At 35.2% G+C, this 19,442-nt stretch overlaps 1 protein-coding gene across 1 annotated transcript in view; it reads right to left on the minus strand.

Annotated features, from left to right (window-relative positions):
• The window catches only part of DMD (dystrophin), a 2,044,437-nt gene that overhangs the window by 1,313,674 nt on the left and 711,321 nt on the right, over window positions 1-19,442 (minus strand). Inside the window, exon 19 of the mRNA XM_025371836.1 lies at window positions 10,452-10,539. Within this exon, the coding sequence (XP_025227621.1) occupies window positions 10,452-10,539 (88 nt within the window). The remainder of the gene's footprint in view (window positions 1-10,451; window positions 10,540-19,442) is intronic.

The raw sequence follows: 19,442 nt of genomic DNA on the forward strand, positions 1-19,442 counted from the left end.
CCACATGAATGACTTCAAACCAAATCAATTATTTTCTAAGATATAAATGTGTAAATATGATTTCAGATTATTCATTGTAATTATTAGACTTGTATCACAATAAAGATTATCAATGCCATCAAGTAATAAATAAGACATAAGATGTAGAAAAGTAGAATGTATTTAAGTAAAATATTAAATAAAAATTTAAATAAAAACAAAAGTGCTCAAAGCTCTGATGGGAGCTGGAAGGCTGATTATGAACAAGTAAGATTTTGGATGCTTTCAGATACATTTTAAGTATCATGCACATTACTCAAATATACTTCCCCGAACTAACTTACATTTTTAATTTTTAAAATGGGCTTGGAAATTAGTTTAAATAGTATTTTCATCATTTTAAAAAGAGGAAACTAATTATCCAAGATTAACTATTCTTTATTTCATTTATAGAAGACTAGAAATAAACAGACTGTCAGCTGGGCGTGGTGGCTCACGCCTATAAGCCCAGCACTTTTGGAAGTCGAGGCAGGTGGATCACGAGGTCAGGAGATCAAGACCATCCTGGCTAACACCGTGAAACTCCGTCTCTACTAAAAATACAAAAAATTAGCCGGGTGTGGTGGCAAGCACCTGTCATCCTAGCTACTCAGGAGGCTGAGGCAGGAGAATGGTGTGAACCCAGGAGGTGGAGCTTGCAGTCAGCCGACATTGCACCACTGCACTCCAGCCTGGGCAACAGAGCAAGACTCCATCTCAGGTTGTCCATGGATCCAAGTAAATAAAACAAGTACTAGGATAAATAATCTTTCTAATATGAAACATTTTTAAATTTATAAATGTAGAAGTTCATCTGACAGTTTTAAAATCATCTATAGTAATACCAAACCCAGAAAACTTTATCAAAGGAAAAATGGAAACACAAGTACATCATTGTCACCATTACCATTCTGGAGTACCTACTATGTACCATGGAATATGCTATGTCCTTTCATATATGATGAATGCCAATCCAAGTACATATTATTCCACACATAGCATGAAGGCATGGCAATATCATGCTATGCTATGGGTTAAAATATTCAAACTCTCTAAGGTTAGTTTACAAAATTTAGACTTTCTTAGATTTATTAGCTTATGTAGTTTTCTTAATGACAGAATATAAAAGAGAAAATAGATTAAATATATCATGCATTTTTAAACATAGCTACATTAGCACTGGTAACTTTCTTATGCTTTTGAAATACTGAATATTTACATGTTTTATAGTCTCTCATTTACCTATAGGGATCTCAAAAGAACATGAACTCACCATAAGTTTCTTTCTCTAGGTTAAAATACCTAAAAGGTAGAAGAGTAGGTTGGTAGTAGAAGAGTAGGTTGCCTAAGATAATCTACTCTTATAAATGTTCATTTCACTTAATTTTCTGGTAATATAATTTAGTTAAAGGGAAGCTAAGTTCTTAAAAAGTCTGAAGAGCATCTCTAGAAACATAAGGCCTGTGGTTTTGTTAACTTGTACATGCCTCCCACTTTATCCTTTTTAAAGACTAAAAAATATATAGATGTGAATTCAACAACTATATTATTTTATCCTCTTTCACTTCCCTCTGCCCTGATATTCTAATGTTCTATTTGTCATAAAGATATTAATGTTGCCAAACCATGTCCCTCAATTCATTTGAAACACAACTGTAACTTTACTAATTTCAAAGCATAATGCTTCTCAGGATGGCGGTGAAGGAGACAAACTTTACAAATATTATTGTCAACTATCTTCCCCTCCTTCTTCCCTGATATATTTTTAATGGGATACAATGGAAATAATAGAATGTAGAAAGAGAATATATACATGGCTCCATATATCTAACTATAAAAGAAGTCCGTGATTCGCGGGAGCTAAATATTCTAATATCCTCCTAATACTTAAGGAATAAATTGGTCTTACTGAGACATCTGCACATGTGGTATGACATGCTGTTTTTGATTGTTGGATTTTGAGGAGTGATCAAAAATTGTATCAAAATATTTTTTAAGCGATACCATTAAGTAACTGTAGTTAGAAAATGACCACATTTGGTATAAAGTATAAGAGAAGAATAAGAAACTTCAATCGTATGAGCACTCTGTTTGTAAAAAGTATTATGATAAAACCTTAACATTTCTGGAAAATAAAAAAGGTATAATTAAAAAATATACTGAACAGAATTTTTAAATTATGTTACTTAATAACAAAAAAATGTGGTATAGATCTAAATGATCATATATTTAGGAGAAGTATTTTTGGCATATGTTGAACTTGAACAAGTAGTTAGAAGTCCATGAAGGGTGAAAAGTCAACATAAGCCAGCCATTAAATAGTCAAAAAAGAAATGCTAAATTAAAGGGATCGATAGACTGATGCTAGATTGAGTCTTATTTAACACTTGTCTAAATGAGAAGGGAATCCAGAGAGAAATCACTTTGTGTCTCTGAGAAAGGTCAACAATACAAATCGTAGCAGATGAAAAAATAAAACTGTAAGTTGATTTTCAATATGGATATGTTAATTTTATAAAACGATAAAACTATAGTGAAGTACCAATAGGTTCTGCAGTATCTATTAAAATCTAGGGATGGGTTTTAACGAGTCATTGTTGATCTTTACACAAAACTCTGTGTTGTGTCTCCCAAAAATGTTGCAATATATCACTGTAAAAGAAATTTAAATGAAGAAAAGTCAACTTTGTAAAAATTCGTAACACTGATATTTATAACTGAATGCAGGCAATTAAAATGCAGTGATAGATCAAAGAATGACTTCCATAATAGCAAAAAGGGGGAGGCAGGCAGAAAGGCAGGTAAATGACCAGTGAGAATTCTGATGTTAAAGAGATGGGAGTTCAAATTTGATGCCTCTTACTAGATGTGTGAAATGGGTTCAACTATTTAATTTCACTGGATCTCATTTTCCTCATTCATGAAATGAGGATTAAAAATAGAATCAACCTCATAGGATACTTATCAAAGTTCTGAGTTAACATATATAACTTACTTATAATAAACGCTCACACATACTAGGCAACAAAGACATATCAGACAATGTCATATAGAGGAAATGAAAAAGAATATTCAGAAAACAAGAGACCAGATCTCTTGTGCAAAAATTAGGGGGAAAGGGAGTCTTCTTAATGACTGAGACAGACCATATATAAAAAGTTAATAATACTATTTTAAAATTAGTCCTAATTTTATATAATACAGGACTAATATGGGATATAGAAGGTGTATTCATACATTTCTTAAAGACGTTTTACCAGTAACCAGGGATCCTTTGAGCCCAGGAGTTCGAGGCTGCAGTGAGCTATGATTGCATCACTGTATTCTAGCCTGGGCAACAGAGCAAGACCCTGTCTCTAACTAAAATAACAATAAAAAGAGTTTGAGAATCCTGGACCTGGATTTTGCCACATTTATAACCATTTGAGACTGAAGTTACAAAGAAACCAAAAATTTCAAAAGGAAAATGCAGAAATTTCTAGCTGTTATTAGAAAAGACATAATGTTGGCCACAGATAATCAGAAGTCGTGTTATGAAGGATTTGTATGCAAACACTATATTAATTCATTGTGAATATGCTGCCTGCTCAATAAGGGCATAAACTGTCCTTCTAAACTATAAACTCCTCTAGGAAATGTCTCCACTGGCAGTATCTGATAGAATTCTCAGCTTGGAGTAGAAAGAAAATAACGACACTGTATTCATGAACTCATTCAATACCAAATCAATAATGTACTCTATATGAATATAAAAATTATGAGACCAATGTACACTGAAGCCAAAAGCCATATACAAACAAGCACACCATCTCTCTTGCATCAAATTTGCTTTAAAATACTTGGGCAGGGGATGGGAAGCACTGTCACATGTCACATTACTTAATGTATCTCTCTTAAAATTAGAAATGCTATTACTTCAACTTTGTAAATTAATTGACCATTTAGATGCCAGGACTACTGTTGATTTTCTAAGAAAGACCATTAAAACCTTTCTAGAATAAAAAAGGGTTCAAAGTGTTTTCCAAGAAAATATTTGCATATGGATAATTTTGTTATTATATATAATTGTTTTATGCGTACTTCATAGAATTATGCTCCTTGGCTGGATGCAAAATTGTAAGTATTTTAAGAGTTTGTAAGTGTAAATATCCGAAAAGTTTTAGGTATCAATCATCTGAGCATCTGTTTTCTAATTTTGTGTTAGCTATTTAAGAATACAAATACTAACACACCAGGCATTATGAACAATACTTATGGAAACCATTTTGTTGTAGCACATTAGAATCTCAGGGATAATGGATCATAATCCATTCACATCTCATATTCTAAACAACCCCTGAAATAGTCTATGAATAAATATATTGCACCCAGAGGAAATGGATCATTACTTGAAGTGCATCCATTAATTTTATTACTTGTGTACAGTGCATAACAGACTGTTAGAATAATTTTAATTGTGCACCACCTTCCATGCAAGTACTTCAGAACTGCCACTTAAAGTGAAGTATTTCTCATCAACTATATTCATCATTAGCCATGAAGCCAGGGTAGAATAATGCAAAACCAGTGTTTCCAGAGCTCTTGAATTAAAAGAATATTTGGAATAGAAACTTGAAATAAAGCTGCTAATAAACAGTCTCCTATTTTTGTTGCACTTTAAGTGAGGGTAATTACAAGTTCATTCAGCATTCAATATAATAGCCTAAAATGTAATAGAGATATATTCAAAACCCTTGAAGACAAGCTCTGAGGCTAAATTTTAGAGGCTTCTGTGACCACACTGACTTAAAGTAATAGCTTTTAAAAATTAATGGTATATATGAAAGAAATAGCCCTAGTGAGGGCAATACAAATTTTACTAATATAGCCCTTTGGCTTTTTTTATTTTCAAACATCATAAAATTAGAAAAAAGTCAGATTTTTACTCATATTTGTTTTTGCCACTCATTTCCTACAACAACAGTGACAACAACAAGTCTCTTCCTTTCACACACATGGACACACACACGTCTGCACGTGGAAGTTCACCTGCACATGCACGCCGTGTGCACACACACCCACAGAGGCTCTTCCTTTTGGAGATCAGAGTTAAACCAAGAAAAATGTGCCTGTCAATTAACAACATTTATTGAATGTGAACTCTGTGTAGAGCATTATACTAAGTGTCATGTGGAGAAAGAAGAAATATAAATCAAACTGCCCAGTACTAAGGAAGGAATAAGAGAAGAGGAAATATATATGCAACTGTGAAAGGCTACTCATTCATGATGGAGGGGCTGGGTTACTACAAATGGTACAATCTCCAAGCCACATTTGTATACAGACTATCTGCAATATGTCTTGCCCTTAAAATACATGATTAGAAGAGCTGCTGTTACTGAAAACCTTTCCAGTGATCATGAGAGTTTTAGCTTTGAGATGAGCCAAACTCTCACCCATCTGACAAAACGTGGTTGCCTACCTCAAAAAACATAATTCATGTGAAATTATCTAATGAGCTATGAACCAAAATACAAGAAATAAAAGACAGTTACTTGGTTAATGTTACAGATAAGAAGAGCCCTCGTCAGTGTTATTCTGTGCCATTTAATTACAACAGTTAGCATACTTATTATTAGGTATCACCTTAAACACTATAATCTAGCACTGAGGGAATGATAGTTTTGAGATGTTCTTTAGTCTAATATACTAATAATTACCACTTTTATTTAAACATGTCCTTAATGTGATTGTCTTTAGACTCTTAATTAACACACAGAAAACTACAAATAGAAATTGAAAATGAACCACAATTTAATGTAGAAAACACAACTAACCTTATTAGATAATTATAGTATCTCCTCCAGAAATTATGGTGAAAGCATCTTATACACTAAAGAATGAGAACCTGAGCTATGCCTAAATATGTTTTCAAATAAATGTTGTGATATGACCATATTTTGCTAATTTCAGTATTAGTATGGAAAACCAGTTTATCTAACCTAGGCTTTTGTGTTATACCTGATTGATGAGACTGTACGTACTCATGCAAGAATATTATTTTACAGAAAGGATTACATCTAATCCTAAATAGATAAAAATAGACATACGTTTAGGTATAATCATATGTATATTATTTTAGTTCTAGGTTGTCCTAAAACTCCACAATCTCAGTAATAGACTGAAAGGCCTTGGTCTTGATAAGCATCCGTTTAAAGACTGTTCAAATTAAAATATTAGAAAACCATTATTAGTTAGCGATATTATTAAAGCATTAGAAAGATTACTTACTATATTTAATGGCTAAATTTTTCTAAATTTCTAAATTATTTACAACATTTTGTATTTAAATTAAGAAATGAAAAAGTAAACCTTAAACAAAGTTATATCCCATCTTTTTTAAAAAGTAAAATGAAGAATTTGGAAACTCCCTCTTCAATATACACAGCTACAAGAATATATAAATATGGCCGGGCGCGGTGGCTCAAGCCTGTAATCCCAGCACTTTGGGAGGCCGAGGCGGGCGGATCACGAGGTCAGGAGATCGAGACCATCCTGGCTAACGCGGTGAAACCCCGTCTCTACTAAAAACTACAAAAAACTAGCCGGGCGAGGTGGCGGGCGCCTGTAGTCCCAGCTACTCGGGAGGCTGAGGCAGAAGAATGGCGGGAACCCGGGAGGCGGAGCTTGCAGTGAGCTGAGATCCGGCCACTGCACTCCAGCCTGGGCGACAGAACGAGACTCCGTCTCAAAAGAAAAAAAAAAGAAAAAAAAAAAAAAAAAGAATATATAAATACATCACTGGCTACCTGGTCTAGCCTTCACTTGCCCTCATTAAGTTAACAGCTTCCTGAGACCAGGGTTATGATCCTAATCTTACATATTGACGATAAGCTGCATGAAAATTATAGCTATCCAAAAAAGTCTTTAGTAAAAAGAGGTACTTTGCACCATCCAATATTCTGTCATATTTATCCAACCAACTAATGTCGACATAAGAACAGTAAATTAATTTTAATGTTAGTTCAAACAAAAAAATACAGCTAAGATAGAGATAAATCAGTTAAAAATTATACCAAAATTTCATGCCAAAATGCCAGAAACGTGATTTTTTTTTAGTTAACACTCTCCTTTTAGTAGCTTCTCGTTTTAGTCTATGATCGTGAAAGATCACTTCTACTCTGACCAAAAGAACTGGAACATCCATAAGGAAAATGTCCATGTATAGTTTTAAAGTAGGCAAGCAATTTGGCCAACTCCTTTCTTTGGTTAAAAATTCCAAATAAATTAGTAAGAATCTCTTACTGTCTATAAACTCTTTATATATAAATTATTGCTGTAAAATTAATGATATGGTTAAAATTAACTGTTTTAAAATTCTGCATGCAACTCTTCACATTTGATAAAATATAGTCAAAATGAAAATTATCTTCCAATTGATCATAAAACTTGTATGTGACACTGAAAAACTGTACATATGTTACTAGACATATTGTTTCCAGGACATACAACTGATTTTTAACAATACTTTGCACCATCAAATGAGGATCGCTTCTACATTGTAACCATGGTAAATTTTATGCTTTCAACAACCTTAACACCCTACCCTGTCTTCTCGGCATATGTCTTCAATTCCTTCAAGAAATTGCCTTCAGGACAAATAGATTCTGTTTTCTGCATTACTTAAGTGATGTTAAATCTTCGTTGCTTCATAGACATTTAGAAACAGACAAAAATCATTTGGAAATATGTCAGATGTACCATTTCAGGTCAAAACTGAAGTAAAATTTAAGTTGTGAGACATTATTTTTTCCATCTTGGAATTTCACTCTAAAAGCAAACTGATGAGTTACAAAATTATTCTAGATTTTTAAAAAGTAGTTTAATCTCAGGGCAAATTATTTGAAGTAGAAAATTCAGTTTGCTATGCATGTACCAGTATAGATACATGTAAAATATAGTTCACAGAATTTTTTAAAATATATAATAGCTATGCTTATGCTATTCCACATATTTTTACACTATGAATATATGTTAAATGTTTTCACTGTCAGCATACATCAAATTTATAAATATATACACATATTTATAATATATCTATTTTTATTAGTGGCATAATATGGTATTATACAAGAGTGATTATATTTATCTTAATTTTTGAGGAAACTATACGTGAAGAGGAACAGTCATTTACATGAGGTCCTAAATGAAGTACACTGATTCAGCTCTCATTTTCCTTCCTATAAAAAAGGGCAAGAATGCATGTGTCTTACGTTGCTGTGAGATTTATTATATCTCCATAGCCTAAGCTTGGGAAGGACGATTCTGGACTTATACATTTAAGAGGTTTAATGCAATAATTCTTGGAATCCTCATTTACTGAAAGCTTCATTTGTCTTTCAGCTTCATGAGCTACACCAGTCAACTGTAGTTTTGGGCTCTGTGCTAAAGGAGCTATTAATGATTTAGGGTAGCAGTCCCTCTGAAATACACCTGAAGAGATACTCCAGGCACTTAATATGTGTCTAGCTTATCTCACAATTTCCACAAACACAGAAAATAAATATTATGCAATTTGTTCCTTGAAAGACAAAAAAGGAACAAACAGATAAGTTACAATATTTGAGCCCTTTTTTTTTTAAGTAATTTCGTAAATTGTTTTATTTAATGGGGAAACAGAGCTATGGTCATTTTAAGTAGTCATCCCAGTTATGACCCAAACTTGAGCCTAATGACATATCAGTTAGACCATATCTTTACTGGTAGAACAAATGGGTAGCATAAAATTTGATCAATATAGTCAACCAAAAAGGAATGTCTCAAATCACACCCCTATCCCCCAGTGTTCCCTGGTATCTGCCAAAGTCAGCATTTTCCTTCAGGAGGATTACTAATTATTTTCACACCAAAATTACCAATGTCATTACCTCCATGACTGCCTTAATTTTGCTTTGCTAAATAGAATTTGGTCAATTAATAGTTATTAAGCAACTACTACATGTCCTGATTTTTCTACATGCCTCCAAAAATTAGAACTATGAGGGAAATAACCTAGAAAACTAATATTGTCACTAGTCACATGATCATTTAAATCCTGCATGTAGTTTTACTTACCAAAAATTAAAAATCATACCCTTAATTTCTAAACGTTTAAATTATTTCTGATTAATTCAGTGTATGTTATCAGATGATCTAAAGTGAGGTAAGTTTGATATATAATTATGAAATGAGACCATTTAAAGAATAGCTCTTGCATCAGCTTATTAAAATGAAAGAGTGATAATACAGTTTCTAGGAGGAACTTATATAACTAGGAGGATATTTTTAGATCACATAATTTTATTTAACATGAATATGCTGTTAAGTTCATCAGTTAAAATTACCTAAATAAAAATCTATTGATATTTTCATTCTCTGTTCTTAAACTTGTTCACTCAAGTCTCAGCTGTTATGTTTGCTTGTTTTCATTTTTAACCAAATATAGTCAGTCATGGGACTCATTAGAAGAAGAAAATGAACTGATTTTCTAGGAAGACCACTGAACTTTTTAATGCCAAATTTACAATTAAGGCAAAAAATAACTTACACACAGAATTTACACCCCAAAATGTAGGCAGATCCTGGAAAAAGGTGACATGCACAACAAAAACATTTGTTATATTTATTTATGATGTTCTTGTAAACATCTCCCACAAAATGAAAAATAGTCTTATTTGGAAATAGCATTATCCCTGATTTTCATGAAATTTTATCTGGAAATATAGTAGTATAAGCAATGATAAATTGAAAGAAGGTTGTTTACACATCATGTCAATGACATATTTGGTACACATAGCTTTTGAGGCACTGAGTATTAGCAAAGATTAATTTTAATTTATTCTTGAAAAAGACAAAAGTTTTGCTAGCTTAGTGCTTTTATCCCACTCCAAAAAAGTTAAAGTAAAGGTTATCCCAAAGATACTTTTTTTTTTAAATGAGAGAAAGTGATAAAAAGTTACATAGAAAATGTCACATATATTATTAGAAAACAGGAATGATGGTAAAACATTCCATCTAATATTTGTCTGTTTGGAAAAACATATTGCAAAAATGATTTAAAATCGGATGATCAGTTTTACATATATAACATGACTATTAATGTTTTCAAATTTCTGTAAACTTTATTTTCTTAAATTATTTGGACAAATGCTAGCAGGATTTGCATTAAAGTTTATTTCTCTGCAACAGATTGATCAAATATTCTACCACTTCCCATTTTCTTCCAATTGACTCAAAGTTGAATTTCTCCTAATAATTTGCTTAGCATTAAAAAAAGAATAATACAAACATGTGAACTCTTTTAATTTAAATTTGTATTCAAGAAGTGCTTGTCTGATATAATTCAGCTGATAAATATGAACCTATGTGTTTATCAAATCCCTAAGAAGATTATCTAAATCAACTTGTGTAATTACCATTCACCATCTGTTCCACCAGGACCTGAGCTGATCTGCTGGCATCTTGCAGTTTTCTGAACTTCTCGGCTTTTTCTCGCTCTATGGCCTGCAGCATGATAGCAAAGGTGAGTAATTCAATACAAGGATTGTGAATCTACACAATAATTATAACTTCCACTTCCCCTTTCAATCCTTAAGATATTTCACTCTGTCAGCTTCTCATGTGAATCTAAAGACTTTTTTTTTCTCAATACTTTTGCCATCAAAAACATCAAAACAGCAATAAAAGCATGAGCCGTTTTCATGACTTGCTGCAACTTTTAATGATAAGATTTCTACCCAACTTTTTTTTTACATTATAGTTTCTGATACATTTCAATACGAGACTGCAAAAAGTAAAAAGGCAATTCATAACAATGAAAGATAAAGTGTCACATAACTAACATGAAATTTATCTTGTAAAAATACACCATTGAAATTACTCCTAATAAGTATATGGGCAGTATTAAAAATCAAATTGAGAATCCAGCATGTATATAAAATGGAAAAAATAAACTATCATAAATAATTTAGCAGAAATATATAATATATATATACATATTTAAATACAAGCCTGTAGGCTAATTTTTCTTTCAAAAATAATCATAGTACTCCTATTTCCAAGGAAGACTAGATTGAGTTTCAAAAAGCTTTCTAAATTCCTCTATTTCTCCTAAGAGTTAAATTTTGAACAACAAATACAAAATTATTTCAGTTAACAGTAACCAGCATTTCATACTACTGAGCTTAGCTAATAATATTCCTATGGAGACATAAATTTTAAACCATGGTAGAGTAGAACTACATTACTATAAACATCCAGAAGATGTGACTATAACAACATATATGTCCTAAAACATAACTATTCAAACAACTATAATGCAATTAAAATATAGTAAGAACAACACACCTGTGACTTAACAATAGTATTATAACAAAGATTTCTCCTGAATTTGAGGCAGAAAGTTATTCTACATGAGGCTACTTTTTAAGACTTTATTTATATCCACAGGCATTAAAAAAAGTATTTCCAGGTATAATATTGGAGTACAGAGGGGAGGGTAAATAATAGATACATGCACAGTCTGCAGCACTGTTGAGTAGAAATTTGTGCAAGGATGGAAATGATCTATATCTGTGTCATCCAATATGATAGCTAATAACCACATGTGGGTACTGAGCACGTGAAAGGTGGTCAGTGTGACTGAAAAAAATAAAAATGTAATGTAATCTAATTTTATTTAATTAATTTAAAATATAAAAGTTACACATGACCAGTGTTAACTGTAATTGTACAGTGCAGATCTAATACATTCCTTTAAAAGCAAATGGTTAAGATAGGCCTGTAATCCCAGCTACTCAGAAGACCTGGGTGGGAGGAATGCTTGAGGCCACGGGTTTGAGATCAGCCTAGGCAAAATAGAAGGACCTCCATCTCTAAAAAAAGCAATTTTAAAAAATTAGTCAGGCATGGTGGCATGAGCCTGTAGTCCCAGCTACTCAGGAATCTGAGGCAGAAGGACTGCTTGAGCACAGTAGTCTCAGTAGGTTTCAATGAACTATGATTGTGCCACTGTACTCCAGGCTGGGCGACAGACGGAAACTCTTTCATATAATATGGCAATATCAGAAAGTTTCAAAGAAAAAGTAATTATCTAGACAAGACTATTTACCAAGCACATTAAATTATGGAAATGCTTATACAATAATCCACATATTTTTACATATCTGAAAAGACTCCCTAATTTAAAGAAATAGCTACAAATGTAAAGGTTTGTTTTTGTTTTTCTTTGAGACAGAGTCTTGCTCTGTCGCCCAAGTTGGAGTGCAGCGGCATGATCTCAGCTCACTGCAACCTCTGCCTCCCGGGTTCAAGCAATTCTCCTGCCTCAGCCTCCTGAGTAGCTAGGATTATAGACGTGCATCACCACACCCAGCTAATTTTTGTATTTTTAGAAGAGACAGGGTTTCACCATGTTGGCCAGGCTGGCCTCGAACTCCTGACCTCGTGATCTGCCCACCTCAGTGCTTGGGGCGGAGCAGGGGAGATTACAGGCGTGAGCCACCATGCCTGGCCTGAATAAGGGTTTTTTTTGTTTTGTTTTGTTTTGTTTTAATTTAAAGAGTTTCGTAAGTGGGAGACCTGACAATATCTGACTTCAAGGCTTGATACAAACTGCAGTAATCAAGACAGAGTAATATTGGCAAAAGAACAGACAGGTAAATCAATGGAACAGAATAGAAAGCTCAGAAATAGATGCACGTGATATAATCAATTGATTTTTGACAAAGAAACAAAGGCAATGCAGTGGAGAAAAAGTCTTTCAACAAATGGCCCTGAACAGTGTAACATCTACATGCAAAAAAGTTTATCTAGACATAAACCTTATACCCTTCTTTTAATTCCAATTATTTAATTCCAATTTATTTATTTTCATGTTATTCACTGGATCAACTTCATTTGAAGTTTATACTCTTGATGGTGAAATATCTGACATTATCATGAATTTTATCATAAATTCACTTTAAAATTTCAACACTGAATATGTTTGTAAAAATGATAACATGGGCTGGGCGCGGTGGCTCACACCTGTAATCCCAGCACTTTGGGAGGTCAACGCGGGTGGATCACCTGAGGTCAGGAGTTCAAGACCAGCCTGGTCAACATGGTGAAACTCTTTCTCTACTAAAAATACATAAATAATTAGCCAGGCATGGTGGCAGGCACCTGTAATCCCAGCTACTGTGGAGGCTGAGGCAGGAAAATTGCTTGAACCCGGGAGGCGGAGGTTGCAGTGAGCCGAGATTACACCTCTGCACTCCAGCCTGGGCAAGAGAATAAGACTCTGTCTCAAAAATAAATAAAATAAAATAAAATAAAATAAAATAAAATAAAATAAAATAAAATAAAATAAAAATAAAATAAAATAACATCAACATATATTTTTGTGGAACACAGCATTACAGTTAAAAACCATGTTTTCTTGGGTACACATGGATATAAAGATGGGAACAAGAAACACTGGGGGCTACTAGAGTGGGGAGGAAGTGACGGGAAAAGGGCCAAAAAAGTAGCTATTGGATACTATGTTTAGCACCAAACCTCAGTGTCACACAATATACCCATGTAACAAACCTGCACATTTACTCTTGAATCTAAAACAAAAGTTGAAATTATAAAAAATAAAAATGAAAATTAAACATACCAAAAATAAATGCAATGTTTCCACTGAATTTAGAAATTTGTGTAGCTGCTTGAAAGTAACTGTGGTATTCATATAATTCATAAAATTAATTAAAAATGAATCAATCAGAGACTCGAGTAAAACGTCAAACTATAAAACTCCTAGCAGATAGCTTAGGAGAAAATAGAAATGACTCAGTTTGTTGATAGCTTTTTAGGTACACCACCAAAGGGATGATCCACAAAAGAAAGAAATAATAAGTTGAATACTACTTAATTAAAATGTTCTGCTCTGTGAAAGAAGCTGCCAAGAGAAGGAAAAGAAAAGCCACAGACTCAAAGAAAATATTTACAAAAGACGTATCTAGTAAAGAATTCTTATCCGAAATACACAAAGAACTCCTAAAACTCAGTAACAAAAACAAACAAATTAAAACATGGGCAGGCCGGGCGCAGTGGCTCACGCCTGTAATCCCAACACTTCGGGAGGCCGAGGCGGGCAGATCACAAGGTCAGGAGATCGAGACCACGGTGAAACCCTGTCTCTACTAAAAATACAAAAAAAAAAAAAAAATTAGCCGGGCGCGGTGGCAGGCGCCTGTAGTCCCAGCTACTCAGGAGGCTGAGTCAGGAGAATGGCGTGAACCCGGGAGGCGGAGCTTGCAGTGAGCCGAGATCGCGCCACTGCACTCCAGCCTGGGCGACAGAGCAAGACTCCGTCTCAAAAAATAAATAAAATAAAATAAATAAAAATAAAACATGGGCAAAAAACCTTAACAGACACCTCACCAAAGGAAGTATACAGATGGCAAATAAGCAAATGAAAATATGTTTCACATCATATGTTACCAGGGAATTACAAATTAAACAACAATGAGATACCACTACACACCTATTAGAATGGCCACAATCCAAGAACACTCATAAAACCAAAAGCTGACAGGGATATGGGGCAATGGGAACTCTCATTCATTTCTGGTAGCAATGCAAAATGGTACAGCCACTTTGGAAGACAGTTGGAAAGTTTCTTACAAAAGTAAACACTCTACTATATGATCCAGCAATCATGCTCTGAGGCATTTACCCAAAGGAGTCAAAAACATACATCCACACAGATTCCTGCACATGAATGCTATAGTAGCTTTATTTATATTTGCCAAGACTTGGAAATAATCAAGATGTCCTTCAGTAGATGAATGTATAAATAGACTGTGATACATCCAGACAATGGAATATTATTCAGTGCTTAAAAACGAGCTATCAAGCCATAAAAAGACATGGAGGAACTTAAATGCATGTTACTAAGTTAAAGAAGATAATCTGAAAAGGCTATATACTGCAGGATTGCACCCTAGATTCCAATTCAGAATATATGATAGTCTGGAAAAGGTAAAACTATGTAAATTACAAAACAATCAGTGGTTTCTAGAGATTAGCAGAGACGGGTAGATGAACAGGAAAAGTATTAAGGATTTTTATGGCAGTGAAATTACACTGTATAATACTCTAAAGGTAAATACATGTCATTGTAAAGTTGTTTAAACTTATAGGCTGTGTGGCACCAATAGTGAACGCTAATGTAAAAACTATGAACTTTGAGTGATAATGATGTGTCAATGTAAGTTCATCTATTGTAAAAAATATCCCACTCTAGTGGAAACTATTGACAGTGGAGCAGGGAATGTCTGTGTGGGAGCAGGGTATGTCTGTGTGGGAGCAGGGTTATATGGGAAATTTTTATACCTTCTCTTCAATTTTGCTGTGAACCTATAATTACTCTAAAAATAGAGACTATTAAAATCACAAAAAAAAGGTTTCATGAATTAGGAATATTGGATTCAGTACCAAGAGCAAAAAAAATGCTAAAAAAGCCAATCATTGACAGAATAAACTCCCATCAGGAATAGCTGTAATATATAAAATACTAATTAAAACCGAGAATAAATTAAGAGTAAAATTTTTTAAAAAAACTATAAGGTAATACGTTTTGTTTTATTTTCTTAAGTACCTATACTTAGCTGAAAGATACACATTTTACATGATGCTGTGAAGGGCAACAAATGAAAACTCAGTTTCATCTAATTAGTTAAGAAACTGAAAGTGACAGACACTTTTTAATATCTTGGATTCCACTTGAAAATTTCGAAACACACAGTTTGTGGTATTTTGTGATTATATGTTCCCAGGATCCCATTCCAATTAGCAGGTGAAACTTCTGAGTTGTCTTGAAATTCAGTTTCACAAAGACAGTAACGAATTGTTTCCAGAAACATGTGGACAATCATGGATAGTTCTAATTTGTTGGTTGAACTGAAAAGTCCATGAAAACGTAGTAGCTACAAGATCTGGTTAAAAGTAAGATCCTAGATGAAGCTCCAATATTTCTATTTTCTCAACTTCTTAATTTTTGTGATCCAAGCTATCTGTCCTTAGCAGCTTATGGCATACTTGTTTTTCACTACTTACATTTATTCTCCATTAAAAGGTAAATGTTATATGTAAAGCACCCTGAGCATCTTAGAGGAGAAAAAATAAGCACATTTAAGTAAATATGTAATGTGAATATCAAGAAAGACAGGAGGATTTGGGGTGTCCAGAATTTGAACATCAGGAAAACACACACAGATAAAAGAAAAAATATATACAACACAACACATAAAAGAAAAATGACAACAAGCTGAGTAAAGTGATGTTCTCTAAGTTACCCTCTCCTATTAGAGGGGTTTCTATTTTATCTACATTGAACTTTTGCTTTAGTTTACATGAAATGATATAAAAAGTAGAATGGGGGGGGCAGAGCAAGATGGCCGAATAGGAACAGCTCCAGTCTCCAACTCCCAGCACGAGCGACACAGAAGACCGGTGATTTCTGCATTTTCAATTGAGGTACTGGGTTCATCTCACTAGGGAGTGCCGGACAATCGGTGCTGGTCAGCTGCTGCAGCCTGACCAGCGAGAGCTGAAGCAGGGCGAGGCATCGTCTCACCTGGGAAGCGCAAGGGGGAAGGGAATCCCTTTTCCTAGCCAGGGGAATTGAGACACACAACACCTGGAAAATCAGGTAACTCCCACCCCAATACTGCGCTTTAAGCAAACAGGCACACCAGGAGATTATATCCCACACCTGGCCGGGAGGGTCCCACGCCCACGGAGCCTCCCTCATTGCTAGCACAGCAGTCTGTGATCTACCGGCAAGGCAGCAGCGAGGCTGGGGGAGGGGCACCCGCCATTGCTGAGGCTTAAGTACGTAAACAAAGCTTCTGGGAAGCTCCAATTGGGTGGAGCTCACAGCAGCTCAAGGAAACCTGCCTGTCTCTGTAGACTCCACCTCTGGGGACAGGGCACAGTAAACAACAAAAGCAGCAGAAACCTCTGCAGACGCAAACGACTCTGTCTGACAGCTTTGAAGAGAGCAGTGGATCTCCCAACACGGAGGTTGAGATCTGAGAAGGGACAGACTGCCTGCTCAAGTGGGTCTCTGACCCCTGAGTAGCCTAACTGGGAGACATCCCCCACTAGGGGCAGTCTGACACCCCACACCTCACAGGCTGGAGTACACCCCTGAGAGGAAGCCTCCAAAGCAAGAATCAGACAGGTACACTCACTGTTCAGAAATATTCTATCTTCTGCAGCCTCTGCTGCTGACACCCAGGCAAACGGTGTCTGGAGTGGACCTCAAGCAATCTCCAACAGACCTACAGCTGAGGGTCCTGACTGTTAGAAGGAAAACTATCAAACGGGAAGGACACCTACACCAAAACCCCATCAGTACGTCACCATCATCATCAAAGACCAGCGGCAGATAAAACCACAAAGATGGGGAAAAAGCAGGGCAGAAAAGCTGGAAATTCAAAAAATAAGAGCACATCTCCCCCGGCAAAGGAGCGCAGCTCATTGCCAGCAACGGATCAAAGCTAGACAGAGAATGACTTTGACGAGGTGAGAGAAGAAGGCTTCAGTCCATCAAACTTCTCAGAGCTAAAGGAGGAATTACGTACCCAGCGCAAAGAAACTAAAAATCTTGAAAAAAAAGTGGAAGAATTGATGGCTAGAGTAATTAATGCAGAGAAGGTCATAAAAGAAATCAAAGAGATGAAAACCATGACACGAGAAATACGTGACAAATGCACAAGCTTCAGTAACCGACTCGATCAACTGGAAGAAAGAGTATCAGCAATTGAGGATCAAATGAACGAAATGAAGCGAGAAGAGAAACCAAAAGAAAAAAGAAGAAAAAGAAATGAACAAAGCCTGCAAGAAGTATGGGATTATGTAAAAAGACCCATACTTCTTGGGTATGGGTACTTGATTGGGGTGCCTGAAAGTGAGGGGGAAAATGGAACCAAGTTGGAAAACACTCTTCAGGATATCATCCAGGAGAACTTCCCCAACCTAGTAGGGCAGGCCAACATTCAAATCCAGGAAATACAGAGAACGCCACAAAGATACTCCTCGAGAAGAGCAACTCCAAGACACATAATTGCCAGATTCACCAAAGTTGAAATGAAAGAAAATATCTTAAGGGCAGCCAGAGAGAAAGGTCGGGTTACCCACAAAGGGAAGCCCATCAGACTAACAGCAGATCTCTCGGCAGAAACTCTACAAGCCAGAAGAGAGTGGGGACCAATATTCAACATTCTTAAAGAAAAGAATTTTAAACCCAGAATTTCATATCCAGCCAAACTAAGTTTCATAAGTGAAGGAGAAATAAAATCCTTTACAGATAAGCAAATGCTTAGAGATTTTGTCACCACTAGGCCTGCCTTACAAGAGACCCTGAAGGAAGCACTCAACATGGAAAGGAACAACCGGTACCAGCCATTGCAAAAACATGCCTAAATGTAAAGACCATTTAGGCTAGGAAGAAACTGCATCAACTAACGAGCAAAATAATCAGTTAATATCATAATGGCAGGATCAAGTTCACACATAACAATCTTAACCTTAAATGTAAATGGACTAAATGCTCCAATGAAAAGACACAGACTGGCAAACTGGATAAAGAGTCAAGACCCATCAGTCTGCTGTATTCAGGAGACCCATCTCACACGCAGAGACATACATAGCCTCAAAATAAAGGGATGGAGGAAGATCTACCAAGCAAATGGAGAACAAAAAAAAGCAGGGGTTGCCATCCTAGTCTCTGATAAAACAGACTTTAAACCATCAAAGATCAAAAGAGACAAAGAAGGCCATTGCATAATGGTAAAAGGATCAATTCAACAGGAAGAGCTAACTATCCTAAATATATATGCACCCAATACAGGAGCACCCAGATTCATAAAGCAAGTCCTTAGAGACTTACAAAGAGACTTAGACTCCCATACAATAATAATGGGAGACTTCAACACTCCACTGTCAACATTAGACAGATCAACGAGACAGAAAGTTAACAAGGATATCCAGGAATTGAACTCATCTCTGCAGCAAGCAGACCTAATAGACATCTATAGAACTCTCCACCCCAAATCAACAGAATATACATTCTTCTCAGCACCACATCGCACTTATTCCAAAATTGACCACATAATTGGAAGTAAAGCACTCCTCAGCAAATGTACAAGAACAGAAATTATAACAAACTGTCTCTCAGACCACAGTGCAATCAAACTAGAACTCAGGACTAAGAAACTCAATCAAAACCGCTCAACTACATGGAAACTGAACAACCTGCTCCTGAATGACTGACTACTGGGTACATAATGAAATGAAGGCAGAAATAAAGATGTTCTTTGAAACCAATGAGAACAAAGATACAACATACCAGAATCTCTGGGACACATTTA

Source organism: Theropithecus gelada, chromosome X, assembly GCF_003255815.1.
Source record: "Theropithecus gelada isolate Dixy chromosome X, Tgel_1.0, whole genome shotgun sequence".
Lineage (NCBI taxonomy): Eukaryota > Metazoa > Chordata > Mammalia > Primates > Cercopithecidae > Theropithecus > Theropithecus gelada.